The sequence below is a fragment of the Gambusia affinis genome, linkage group LG16, assembly GCF_019740435.1.
Source record: "Gambusia affinis linkage group LG16, SWU_Gaff_1.0, whole genome shotgun sequence".
Taxonomy (NCBI): Eukaryota; Metazoa; Chordata; class Actinopteri; order Cyprinodontiformes; family Poeciliidae; genus Gambusia; species Gambusia affinis.
The window spans coordinates 16,174,582-16,187,067 of NC_057883.1; the positions used below are offsets into that span (position 1 = coordinate 16,174,582).

Genomic DNA, 12,486 nt, shown 5'->3' on the forward strand with positions numbered 1-12,486 from the left:
GAAGATGCTAAGATAATTATCTACTGCCAGTAAGATATTAACTGCTGATAACATTTGAAGGGAGTCACACTTTAAAAATATCAGAGTCCCTTTAAATGCATGTTTTAGTCTTGGTGTAATAAAACTGAGGTATTGTACCGTAAGTGCATTTTTTTTGCTAATTAGATTTTTCAGCAAAGGTGGATGGAACTGTTTTTGAATGGTTTATTACAACCTTCTCTCCAACCTTACACCAAATATGGTATTACAATAATATTTTCCCTTATAGACTGAAGGATTTGCTACTCTACTTTTATGGAAAGCTCTCATTTTTCAGAAAGCTGATCTCAATGAAGAAATGACCTTGTTCTTGTGCCTTTCTCTTTGGATTCTTCAGAGACTGAAGGTGTATTTTAAATTCATGGTTTGTATCATAACTATCTCATGCAGCTGCAGTTATTTTATTTATTTGCCTTATGTGCAGACATCCGAATGTTCCTTGCGAATCAAAAGAACGCTGTCTCCCTGTGACCGGCGTGTGCTTTTTTGTTTGTGTTTATTGCCTGTCAGCTGTGTTATTTTTGGTATCACATGATAAGAAGCCTTACAAGAACACTGTCCTCAGAAATGTTTGTGGCTTCCATCAGAGCTGCAGAATAGTAAACAGTTATATAACCCTCAGTAGAGAATGCAGCGGACATGATTTGTGAGGCTAGGAGACTATCAGCTTTGGATGAAGTTACATTAAAAAAAACTAATAGTCTGGAATCTGTTGTAACAGTAAGATGGATTCAATCCATTCATGAGGACACGACAGGAGGCCTTAATTTTTGTACTGAGAAGATGGTACATTTCTTGCAAAGGAGCATCTGTTTGAAAAACAGGCGACCTTTGATGCCTTTAAAACTCCCTGTGGGATTCAGTGTAAAAAGATGTTTAGGGTATACAATCCTAGAGTAGTTAGGTGTTACATGTCCTTGTTAGGTACTTTCAAGGTATTAATTCATGAAGTGACTAATGTAGGAAGTCATTATTCACCTTGTGTGTGCATCGCTGCCCTCTAGGTTCTCACATGCAAAACTAAAATAGTTGTATGTGACTATTTTTAAGCATGTGAGTTGTTACCACAGCATTTGCAGTGTGAATCCATGTGGGACAAGCCTTCATGTACTGTAGGGCAAACCTAAGAAGTCATAACATCAATAAAGTTTGTTTCTGTATGTCAAAACGTTTTGATGTTTAATATTGTTTTGTTGCACTTCACAACGACAGTAGAAGAAGTGTACATCTGATCTAACCTTTTGGTATTTTGGCTCAAATAAGATCAATTTCAGCCGTCTTTCACCTTGTGTGGTTCATCTGACACACACTTTTAACGTCTTAATGATCTTGTTGTTTTAAGTTGTTGATTTTATCTGTACAGCACTTTGTTGAAGCTGTTTTTAAAGTGCTTCATAAATAAAGTTGCAGAAAAAAAAAAAAGCCATCGAGGAACTACAGAAAACTATAAGAGACGGCTGCCTCTGACAGTTTTGGCCTTAACAGCAAATAGTCAGATTAATTACCCACCTTCTAGGAGCTTGCTTTACTCCCAGTGTTACTCTATAAAATCCAGAAAAGGGATGTTTCTGTTCTATAAGTACATAAAAATGTCTAGTAAATTCAGCGGCTCCTTATTCTTTAATTTTGCCCACATCTGTGGATCAAAAATTCTAAATTGTAAATATTCCAGATAACACATATAATTCTATATTTTGTGAGCAATAGAGATAATTAACCATGTTTTTATCGTGGTTAAAAAAACCCAAAAGTGTTGTGGAGAAAATTGGCAGGTAAAATGGAAAATGCAAGGCCTCAGTTTGCACAGTGATCCCTTCATACAGGATGTGATTAATTCACTTTGCTGCATTAGAAACAGGTGGGACCTCCCATAGGTGCCAGTATTTTAATTATCGCCTCCCAAGGCTATCTCCATGGCAGCCTTTTGGGTGTGTGACCTGATGTTCATAACAGCAACCTCTTTCCTTTCAGAAGTGTACACCTCCGTTTTCTTTTACACAATCCAAATTATTTCTAATTTCAGGAAAACAATGGTATTCATTTGTGTGCATGTTACGTTTAATGCAGTTTGGTGTTGAACTAGATATGATTTTCACACATTACCCTACTGCATGGGGGTGTTGCTGTTATGTGGAAATTATTCTTGTAGGCAGTTGTAGAGGTTTGAAATGCAGTGTAGGATTATGTCAGCTTTACATAGAGTGGAAGCTTCATAATCTTGATTTCCAGGACAAAAATGAAAATAAGCATCTAAATTTGAGGGAAAAGGACACAACACAGTTCGTGCCATGGCAGTAACAGATATCTTGAGCAGGGAGTCAAAAGCTAGATCCTTGAGTTACCTGAGGTTGTTTGTGATTATAAAATGTATCAGTTAAAAAAAAAATCCTCTCTATTATGGCTCTTTTACTCATTATTTATCCTCTATCAACATAAACCGTCTGCTGATATACGCGTATCACATTACATCAATAAAGGCTCTCCAAATGGTCCTCCAGCATGTCTAGCCATGATAAATCATGGTAATTAGTTTCAGATGTGATTCCTGTGTCTGAGCTTAACAAGGGAAAGAGTATCTGTAGCTACAGTCTGACAATATGTCAGTATTTTAATTTCCCTTCCACCCAGACTCTGTTCAACATAAGCTCACAGTGACTTTTTAGGACCAAAGAGAATGTTTTTATGTTTTTATGTGGCTTATAGAGTTTGAGTGGCATGTCAGATTATGTGCTTCAAGGAAAATTTTTTGACAAATTCATTACATCAAAACAGTTAGACTTTAATTTATAAATTACAGACTGATCATCTCAAATAACCAGATTTGCATATCCCTTACATAGCTAGCTAATGTCAAATAAGTTATTGTGGTGACAGAGTTGCTGGGAGAAACATGTATGTCTGTGCACAATGAAATACAATTGCTGGGCAAAACAGCAGAGATTGTAACAGAAAATAATAATAATAAAAAATCTCCATTCGATTAAACATCAAATAAATCTTCAAAACATAAATGCAAATTGGAATTGGAAGAGTGTGCCACTGCCTCTTTTTAATTTGGTTGCCATTGTAATCCACTGAAGTCTATGTTTAGCTACTGGTATTCTTCTCCAACTTTCTTTCCTGTTCTCTCATTTCTTCTTTAATGCTCATTCACTTTTTTCTTCGTTTTGGCTACAGAAATAGATAAAACTATTGTGAGTTACAGGCCTGAGCACAACTATAAAGGAAAAACTGCAAAGCTGATAAAAGAAGCTACACTGCAATTTTTGAGGATTTATCTGTGACACTGTTTCTTCTCAGCACTTTCACAAAATCATGACTTTTCTATATAAAAAAAGCCTTTTAAATAATAAAGTTGGCTCACTAAGCAGTATTTTATGGAGCATGTTTATGTTAAAGTAAAAATTCTACTGGTTCTAGCTTTTTAGTTTGCTGTGCAGATGCAATGTGTTTCTGTTTGTCAGTCTTTGGAGACAGCAAAGAGAAGACGCTTTGAAGTGAAATACAAAGGACAGACTTGGCTTCTTGTTTTGGGTGCACGATGTATTTTAACAGCCAGATATTTAGAACAATGAGGTAAGAGCTGATGTCTGATGTCTGTTATTAGAGCTGATAAATGGAGGTTAAGTGGAAGCGAGTTCTGGCCTGGGTTTGCACTGCGACCCTGACAGAACCTGACAGGTCATCCATCCCCGTTGGTGCGTGAGTCATCCATCCCCACCATGTTTGGCTTCAAGATGTAACAACCACGCCTCTACAGATGCTCTGCTCAGGATGACTGTGCCTTCTCTGCCTCCTTTTCCTCCTTTTCTCTTCCTCTTCTAGAAACAGGAAGACTTAGAAAATGTCCCTGCACTTCCAACCTGATCTGCAGTCAGCTAGCTTCATTACCATTAATCTGATAAAAGAACTGTCTTTTTTTATTTAGAATTTATTTTATTCTCCTAGAAGTGTTTTTATTTTAAATGTACAGAAACATTTGAGGCATTGAAATTGGGGACTGAATACTGTTACATTTCATCAAGTTTGAAGTTGCTATTTGGACCCCTTAGTACAGGGGTTTTCAAAGTATGAAAGGGTGAGCCCCCCTCCAAGGAGCACAATGCCTGCTGCGCCTGTTGCAGTGGTAATCCAACCTTCATTTCCCAGCTGTGTTTTGTTAGTTAAAGATACACCACTGGATTGTTCCTTTATTTCACTCTTCTACTGTGTATGACTCACATAGATTTTTTCTTCATAAGGCAAAATTATTTCCTTTTATATTATAATTGCAATTAGTAACTGTTTTCCTGCATCCTGAATACATCTATCCTGTAATATGACACATGCTTTCTAGATTGGTGTCTTGCACAAACCAACCTAAACTGGAAGTCCTTTAACTCAATCATTATATACTGTGAGTAAAACATTGTGTTTTGCAACTTTTCATCTTATTTTGTCCCCATTCCATGTTTCTAGCAATGACACCATTATGTGGAAAAGTATAAGCTTAAAAATTGAAAAGGAATCAATGTCTCTAAAATGATTTGCCAGATGTGTCATCATTATTCAGTTGATCATGTACAATATCAAGAAGCTTTTAGCTAATATGTTGAATGCACAAGGAGTCATATCTTCTGTCAGTTCTAGGTTTATAATGAAAAGCTGTTAGAGGCTGCAAAATACTTCAGATTAGAGTCAAAGTCAACCTTCCAGCAGGACAAGGATCCAAATTATACAGTCAGAAATTAAATGATCTAAAAGTCAGAATGACCCAGTCAAAGTCCATACCTAATTCCAATTGAGAATCAGTGAGAAGAAATGAACATTTAAAACTCTCCATCCATTCTGTAAAAGTTTAAGTCATTTTGTGAATTTCAGATTTTCACTTTTAATCTTGCTCCACAATCATGGACTACTTTACATTGACCTATCACATAAAGTCCCAATTAAATGCACTGCAGTTTGTTGTTTTACTGTGACAAAAAGTGAATACTTTTGCAAGACACTGCATGACAATAAATAAATGCTTCTTCTAAGAGTTGATTGGGTGAATAGTTGTGACCCATTTTCTTCCCTTAGCTACTCAAACAAATCTCATATTAGACTCTTTTGAAACATATGACTGAGTTGACATCACATAATTGAATCATCTGCTTGGTTGATTAGGTTTGAGAGGCATGAGGTCATAATGCTGTGTGCTCTGACTCAAATGCAGCTCCCAGCAATAACCATAAGCACAGATAAACTCCTCCATCAAAAGAAGCCATAGGACCCATTGGCTATGCATATTTTAGGACCAAACGCGTAAACAGACACCAGTCAGTTGCTCTTGTAATTATTTCCTGCTGCCTCCTCTGATGAATGAACCTCCTGTTTAGCACACAACCTTGGCTTTGATTCTGCCAATCTGTCACGCTGACACAACAAGGCCTGTCCTCACTGTTTACATCAAAGTGAGGTGGTGGCTGCTCAGCGGAAATCAAATGATTTAATTTGGATTGCGGTTGTGAATATTGGCTGTTACTGACACCACAGAAGTCGAACCTCTCATCCAAGCGATTCCCTCTTTAAGACGGAGCGGAGTCAAAATAGCAGCAAGCAGCATTGTGTAATGTGCCTCTCTGCTCTGTACTGAGCAACAAGAGAACTCAAATCGATACACCTCCCTCACACTCTGCTGAGAGAGAAGAGCAGGTGTTGGTGTTGTTTCCACTTTGTAGCTCATCACATGTGTTTTTTTTATGAAGTGGAATTGTGGCACAGTCTGTGAGATGAAAACATGTGAACCCTACTGATCATACAGCTGAGTAAACAGTGCAAAAGGGTCTCCTTAAATTTGATTAGACACTTAATATCACAAGGCTGGCTGTAAGATGAGGTCCCTGTGCTGGCGTTGCTCTTACTTCTGTTGTACCTACGCCTTCACAAGAAACAACACTCATTGTTATACACTCTGAACTGAGTCACTGTTCATTTAAATTCCTCTTGCCATGTTTGAAAGAATATGGAAGATGTGAAATTAAATAAAACTTATTTGGATCTAGTTTAATCTTATTTTTTAGATTAATTGTTGTCAAACTTTTATGCAAAACTACCACCATACTCTTAAGAGACTCCTCAAACATTAGCTTAAATTGATGTTAAATCACTCAAGAAAATCAACACATCATTACCTATTTGCATGTTTGTAGTAAAAAAAAAAAAAAAAAAAAAAAAAAAAAAAATCAGAGCTCCTGACTGAAAAAGAAACAGAAAAAATTTAGGAAGCCCTTTATATTAGAAAAGATGAGGTTTCACATTAACACTGACTTTCAGATCCAGTATGGCTGCCATGCGTTTAAATTGCTGTGATGGCTCCAGATATACACTTTATTTATTTTTCAGGGTTTCTGTCTCAAAAATGAAAACATGTGGCATCACAAAAAGGAAAACTCAATCTACAGTAAATAAAGAAACACTGCTTTGTTTATTTATCAAAAATCAGCCCCATGTCTTTCGCTATTTGCTTCATACAGACAATCTGGGCTCTCTGCTGTTGCGAAACGATTGCTTCTTGGAGATGTGGACTGTGTTGAGATTTTAAATTTTACCCGCTTGCTACCGTTTGCCTGTGACATTTGTAATGCACCAGTTAGATGCTAACAAGCTTACAGGAAATCACCTGTGCTGTAAAAAAACCATGCTTCAATGCTAAGCGAGAAGTGCCGAGCTGAACAAGGCGGCTATCAATGTTAATATAATATTTGGAAGTGAGACCAACACTGACTCCTCCACTGCCATTGCTAAAGCTATACGCAGACTAAAATTCAAAACCAGCACAGAAAATCAACATCATTATTCACAACATCTCCTTCTGTTCGCTGATCAGCCCAGTTCAAAATCTATTAGAGACAATGCAAGTCAATTGGAGCGAGCCCAGACTATGCTGGAAGCAAGGATTTTTTTTTGTTGAAAAAATGGCCAGGAAGAGAATGGCCAGGCTAATTTCAACCATTAACCTCTAGGACTTGTGAGCAGGACTTGCGAAAGATTGCTGTACTATGAGGCTTTGGCATACACAGTTGCATTTGCAGCCAGATCAGATCAGCAGTTACTTCAAAAGTCTTAGGATTTTCCCAGTACTCTCCTGATTAGTCTGATCATGCGGTGCAAAAACCCCACAATTCCTACTGCTTTTCAGACACAGTCAGGTTGTATTTGACATTATTCTCTCATCAAATCTACAATTTGAGAAGAAAATGAAGCGCAGCATGATAGCCAAGGGCACCTCTTCCCAGTTCATCTTCCTCTGTTTCTACAACAGAGTTCTCAAAATACTCTCCTATCTTCCATGTTTTATTTTAATATATATTTATTTGTATACATGTATTCAAAAGGGATAATGTACATCAATAAACATGTAAACTTAAATGCAAATGTACCAAAAGGCTAGTTTTCATTGGTATTCCCAGTAGGTGATCTAAATAGGCGTCCAGATCAATGTGCTTGAACATCTCATCTCTTTAGCAATTTGGGCTTATTAGCTCTACATTACAGCTCATTTACATTACATTTACCTTGTAAATATTTGGTACCATATGTTCCTCTGAGTACTACTACAGACACAAGTACCACCAGTAGTACCTGTGCCACAGCTCGAGAAACATGCTCTAAATAAACAAATATATCATCGGCGTACAGAATAATAACAGATAATTGATAGAAAACCATTGAAATTAATCATTTCCTACAGATGTTTATTTGTATGGTGTATAGTTATGCCTAGTGTATATACTGTTACTTTCAATAAAAATCTGCTATATTTCCACTAAAAGTTCAAGGCCAAAATATGTATGCCTGTCTTATATGTACAGAACCAAATACACATAACATTTACATAGTTATATGCACATACTGTTCCTGAGCATAAATTAATAATGCAGGCTCTTCTAATGGGATAGAATCCAGAGTTTGATTAATCAAAGAAAGCACAGTTTATAGAATATATGTAAAAAAAATTAAGTACCCAGCCAAGATGTGTATAATGGCTCCATATAGATTTTGTTCAGCGTGGCTGGACACTAATTTGGTTTATGCCAACCAAATTATGCAATACATCTACTACCCATATGCTTCCCAATTTTTCCCTAATTTTACAATTCATAGACATAGGCTGGTTACTGGTATATAGGTATGAAACTTAAAATAGTTATGGTTTGAAAAGCACAAAAATGGATAGCATTAATATATTTAAATATTTTTTTATGAAATCTGAATTTGTTTCCAGAATGACCAGTGTGATCTCTGACTGTATACAGTGAAAAAGGAAAACGTGATCCAACTTTAAAAAAATAATAATAATTTGTTACAAGTAGTCAAATTAGGCTTATCCAAGTAAATATAAGTTTATTAAGATGTCATGTTAAACAAATGTAACTAAAGTAAGTTTGACAAACTTAATTTGATTACATGTAACTGATTACAACATTCTTTTTAAGTTTGACCTCTGGTGGTCCTACCCCAAGTTTTGCTGTGCACTGCTGATTCAGCTGGCTCAACGATGGCTGCTACACTTCTCCCATGGTTACAAGAAAGACAAATTTAACTGTTCAGAATATTTCCAGACGCAAAAGACATGGCTGGTCATGGTGTGGAAACTAAACTAAAGGTCCACCACTTGTCACTGTTTTAAAATAACACCTAACATCCTATGACCTGAATGTCTGTAAAGCACCTGAGTGGAGGCAGGCTACTCAAACAGCTGTAGCTTGACTAGTTAACCAGCTAATACCAGCTTGTTATTTTACAATATAAATGGAAGAACATCAAAAAGCATATATTCACACAAGCTCTTGAAATGTACAACTGAAATTAACAAGGTTCAATATTTTTGCCTATGTATATGTATTAAACTTAAAGTAATAAATTAAATTCAGGGTGCACATAGACATCATTTAGACATGAGTGAAATTGTGTGAGGTTTATTCACTGCTGATTTGCACATATCCATTTTACTTTACTTTTTTATACCAGGCATGGTCTAAACTTAGACTAAGAATTAAAAATTGGTAGAAATAAACACCCAGGGAGGAAAAACAAGGAATTTCATCACTGCAATACTTAATTGTTCAAGGTTCCGTCAACTGGACCAATGTAAATGTAAATACAGTAAAATGGTAGTATAATTATACCAGAATCTAACACCAGCCTATGTCTATGGTGAAATCTTCAGACATTTACTTGTGGGCCCCACAAATAAATGCTGGCCATGTAATATTGATTTAAACTGATAAATTACAGCTCAGTATAACAGAGTGTCCTACAAAATCAAAAACATAATTCTGGCCATCGTTCTATATAATTTGGAAACATTTTTACCAGTTTTGTCCACACCTTCGGGCAGGTAATTGGCTTTATAAGTGGATTTAAGGCATAGAGATGTCTTAAAAATAAAAATGAAAGCATAGTACAGGGGAAAGTGATCTTTGAGGAAAATAGCGGTCCTCTGTTCTCAGGCATGAAATCAAGGTTACGAGTTAGTATGTGCAGTTCAGCATCCATACGGGGGCTCTGCAAAATGAGCTCTCCAGCAAGAAGACCTTTGTGTTAATCCGACCTGCGGCTTTGAGAATGTAAAACTTAACGTTTTTAAATAAGAGAGGGTGCAGTGATGGGTTATAACGGGCGGACCGATCAGTCTCCTCTCAGCTCCGGCTTTAAGTCGGAGGGATAGTGGCTCCGTCCGCGGCCGCCTGCTCGGGGCCGCTGTTTTCGGTCACCGCGTCGCTCTCCTCCTCCGGGGTGAGAGGGACGCTCGTGTGCATGTCACCGTGGGAAGATGCGTTCAGTTTTTCCACGTGCGCACTTTCTGTTTCCGCTGCGCCGTGCATGTAGACGAACCCCCTTTCCGCATAATTGCGCGGGGTTGTGGCCAGCCCGGTTTGGTTCACAGCCATATCAGTCACCAGCACTGTCTGTGTAGAGTTCCACTCCGAGACGCTGCTGTTTGGAGAAACTGCTGAGATGTTCGCGGTGGGGGAGACCCCTTCAGGCACCACAGGCTTCCCAGATGAGGAAGATGCGCTGGTTGGTTTCCAGATCAGACTGTAGTAAATAGCCAGGATAATGGCTGCTAAGGACACCGACAGCACATATGCAAAAACAGTGGCAAGTCTCACCCACTTCTTGTTAGTCTTAGCAGCCATTTTAGCCTTTTTGTCCCCCGTGTAAGTGGCAGGTTTGCCTCTCTCCATGTTGGGCATGAAGTCCCGCTCTCTCATGTTGCCCCTGTTTTTCCCTCGATGCTCCACTACCCCCTCCGTCTTGAAGGTTTTCTCCTGATCCCCTAGTCCAAGGAAAAGAGGAACCAGCGGGCCGAGGAGCAGGATTCTGCGCTGCAGGAATATTTGGATTGTAGACGAATAAATTTCCCCTTTAATTTGTTTGATCTCGCTTCATTTTAGGTACCTGGTGCAGCGTTGCGTTTCATAACGCACATCAAGCATCCACGGGGTGACTGCGCGTTTCAGCATCTGAAAAATAGATACTCCAAAGAAACATCTGGCTGCATGGGCCCACTGCGAATCCACAGGATGCGAACTGATGTCATGCATTAAAAACGATGAAGTCCTTCCAGTCCACACTCAGAGACATGCCTGTCTTATCCAGCAAATGAAGAAGCTGGCTCAGCTAAAAATACAGGCGAGGGGGCGGGCGGTGTCTCTTAAAGAAGTAGCAGCTGTGAGGCACCCCCAAGAGGAAGAGGGGGTGAATAAACCCATCATCTATCATCACCTTTACATCAGGACGATGCATGGAGACCTGGATGTTGCGGAGGAGCTGGGCGGTCTTTCAAGAGTTTTAGATGCGCGCACCCAAGTGGTTAGGATGCCAACATTGTAAAAAAAACCAAAAAAAAACAAACAAACAAAAAACACACAAAACAAAACAAACAAACAAACAAAAAAATCAAAACGATTTATTCATTTTAGTGAAGGAGTTATGTAATGTAGGTCTAAATGTTACACTAGGGCCCGTGTGTCACACAGTTGTCAATTTTAACCTCTCATTAATATGTCCGTCTTTTTTTCCCCCCTCACTTCTCAAATATTTAACGATTTATATCTTCTGAACTATTTTCAAAAGTTAGATCTTTTTTTCCAACCACAAACTTTACTGTAATTTGTAGGGGTTGAATGTGTCAGACCTCACTGGCCCAAAGATGGGGTCTTAAGCAGAATTTGATTTCAGGCCCCTCCTTCAGTATTTATAATGATATTTGGTGGAATCTGGGAAAGGGAGGAGAGATTTAATCGACCCCCTTCATCTATCTCAGAATGATAGATAAATTGCTCTGATCTATTTGTAAACAAAGCAAAGTGAAACACACAAAATATACTAAATAGCATCAGACAGCATGTTTGTCAGCACACATATCATACAAAGATTATTATTTGCAGTTTTACAAAGTAAACTTATCCATTCCTTGAAATCTTGACTGTATTTTTTTAACAATAAATAGTTATCTTTATTAATAATACATGAACAAATATAAAATATTAGATCTCTTGTTTGTGTTAAAAAGTAAACATTTGTGGTAGACCTTCATGGTTTACACTGACTTAGTTTGCTATTGCCTTGGTTTGGCTGTAGTGTCAGATAAAGTAGTGCATCTTTGTGAAACAAATTAAATTACCACAGCCATATTGGTCCCTAGCTTTATTCCTGATGTATAACCTGGTTTCATATAACTTGTATACTTTGGTGAACGTCTTTCCCTTTTGCAACAGTTTACCAGCAAAAAATGTCTTGTACTTAAGTGCATTCTTTCACAAGATAGAAATTGCAAAGTGATTTCTCTGTGTTTCAGCTGTGCAATTACCCACACGAGCCAACATTCAAGTTAAAGTGACAACACATTGGAAGAGGTGATAGTTTCCACTGCCTTGTTTCATTAGAAGGATCAGGAGGGACGAGGGACCATGTACATTGTTAGGATAAACTGACCCTGCAGTGGTTCCTTAAATGTGCCTTCTATGGTCCCTGTTCTGACGCACTGTTTGCACTAGCTATTGCACAGCCAGGAGCTTCATTTGAATGGTATCCAAATACCCGGGGATCCTTTGTTAAAACAGAAACCAGCACCCAACCTGCAGTAATAAATCAGGGAAATTATTCTAAATGGTTGTTGAGGGACAATTTGACAAAAAAAAAAAAAAAAAAAAAATTGATAATTGTTATTGAAATGAAGTTTGAAGCAAAACAACAATCAAAGTAGGTGGAGAGTTAAAAAGAATAATGTCACCAATGCAAATCTTCAAGAGATATAGGCTAAATAAAGAAACTTGAAGAAAACGTGTATTTCTTGTGGAAAGTGTCTCTTAGGATTATTTATGCACGGGTCAGTTCCCTCAAACTACATGAAAACCATCTTTCCACTTATCTCAGCTGCTGTCACAAAATTTGTTTAGAGTTTCACTCAACTGA

General features: G+C 37.8%; 1 protein-coding gene across 1 annotated transcript; it reads right to left on the reverse strand.

Annotated features, from left to right (window-relative positions):
- Positions 1-8,965: 8,965 nt before the first annotated feature.
- Positions 8,966-10,821, reverse strand: LOC122845861 (putative transmembrane protein INAFM2). The gene has a single exon (XM_044142372.1). It carries the CDS (start codon positions 10,278-10,280, stop codon positions 9,717-9,719), a length of 564 nt encoding a protein of 187 aa, XP_043998307.1. The 5' UTR covers positions 10,281-10,821; the 3' UTR covers positions 8,966-9,716.
- Positions 10,822-12,486: the final 1,665 nt, after the last annotated feature.

What these genes read in the sequence shown, in the direction of transcription:
- LOC122845861 (XM_044142372.1), bottom strand. Translation starts at nt 10,280, where the DNA reads ATGAGAGAGCGGGACTTCATGCCCAACATGGAGAGAGGCAAACCTGCC.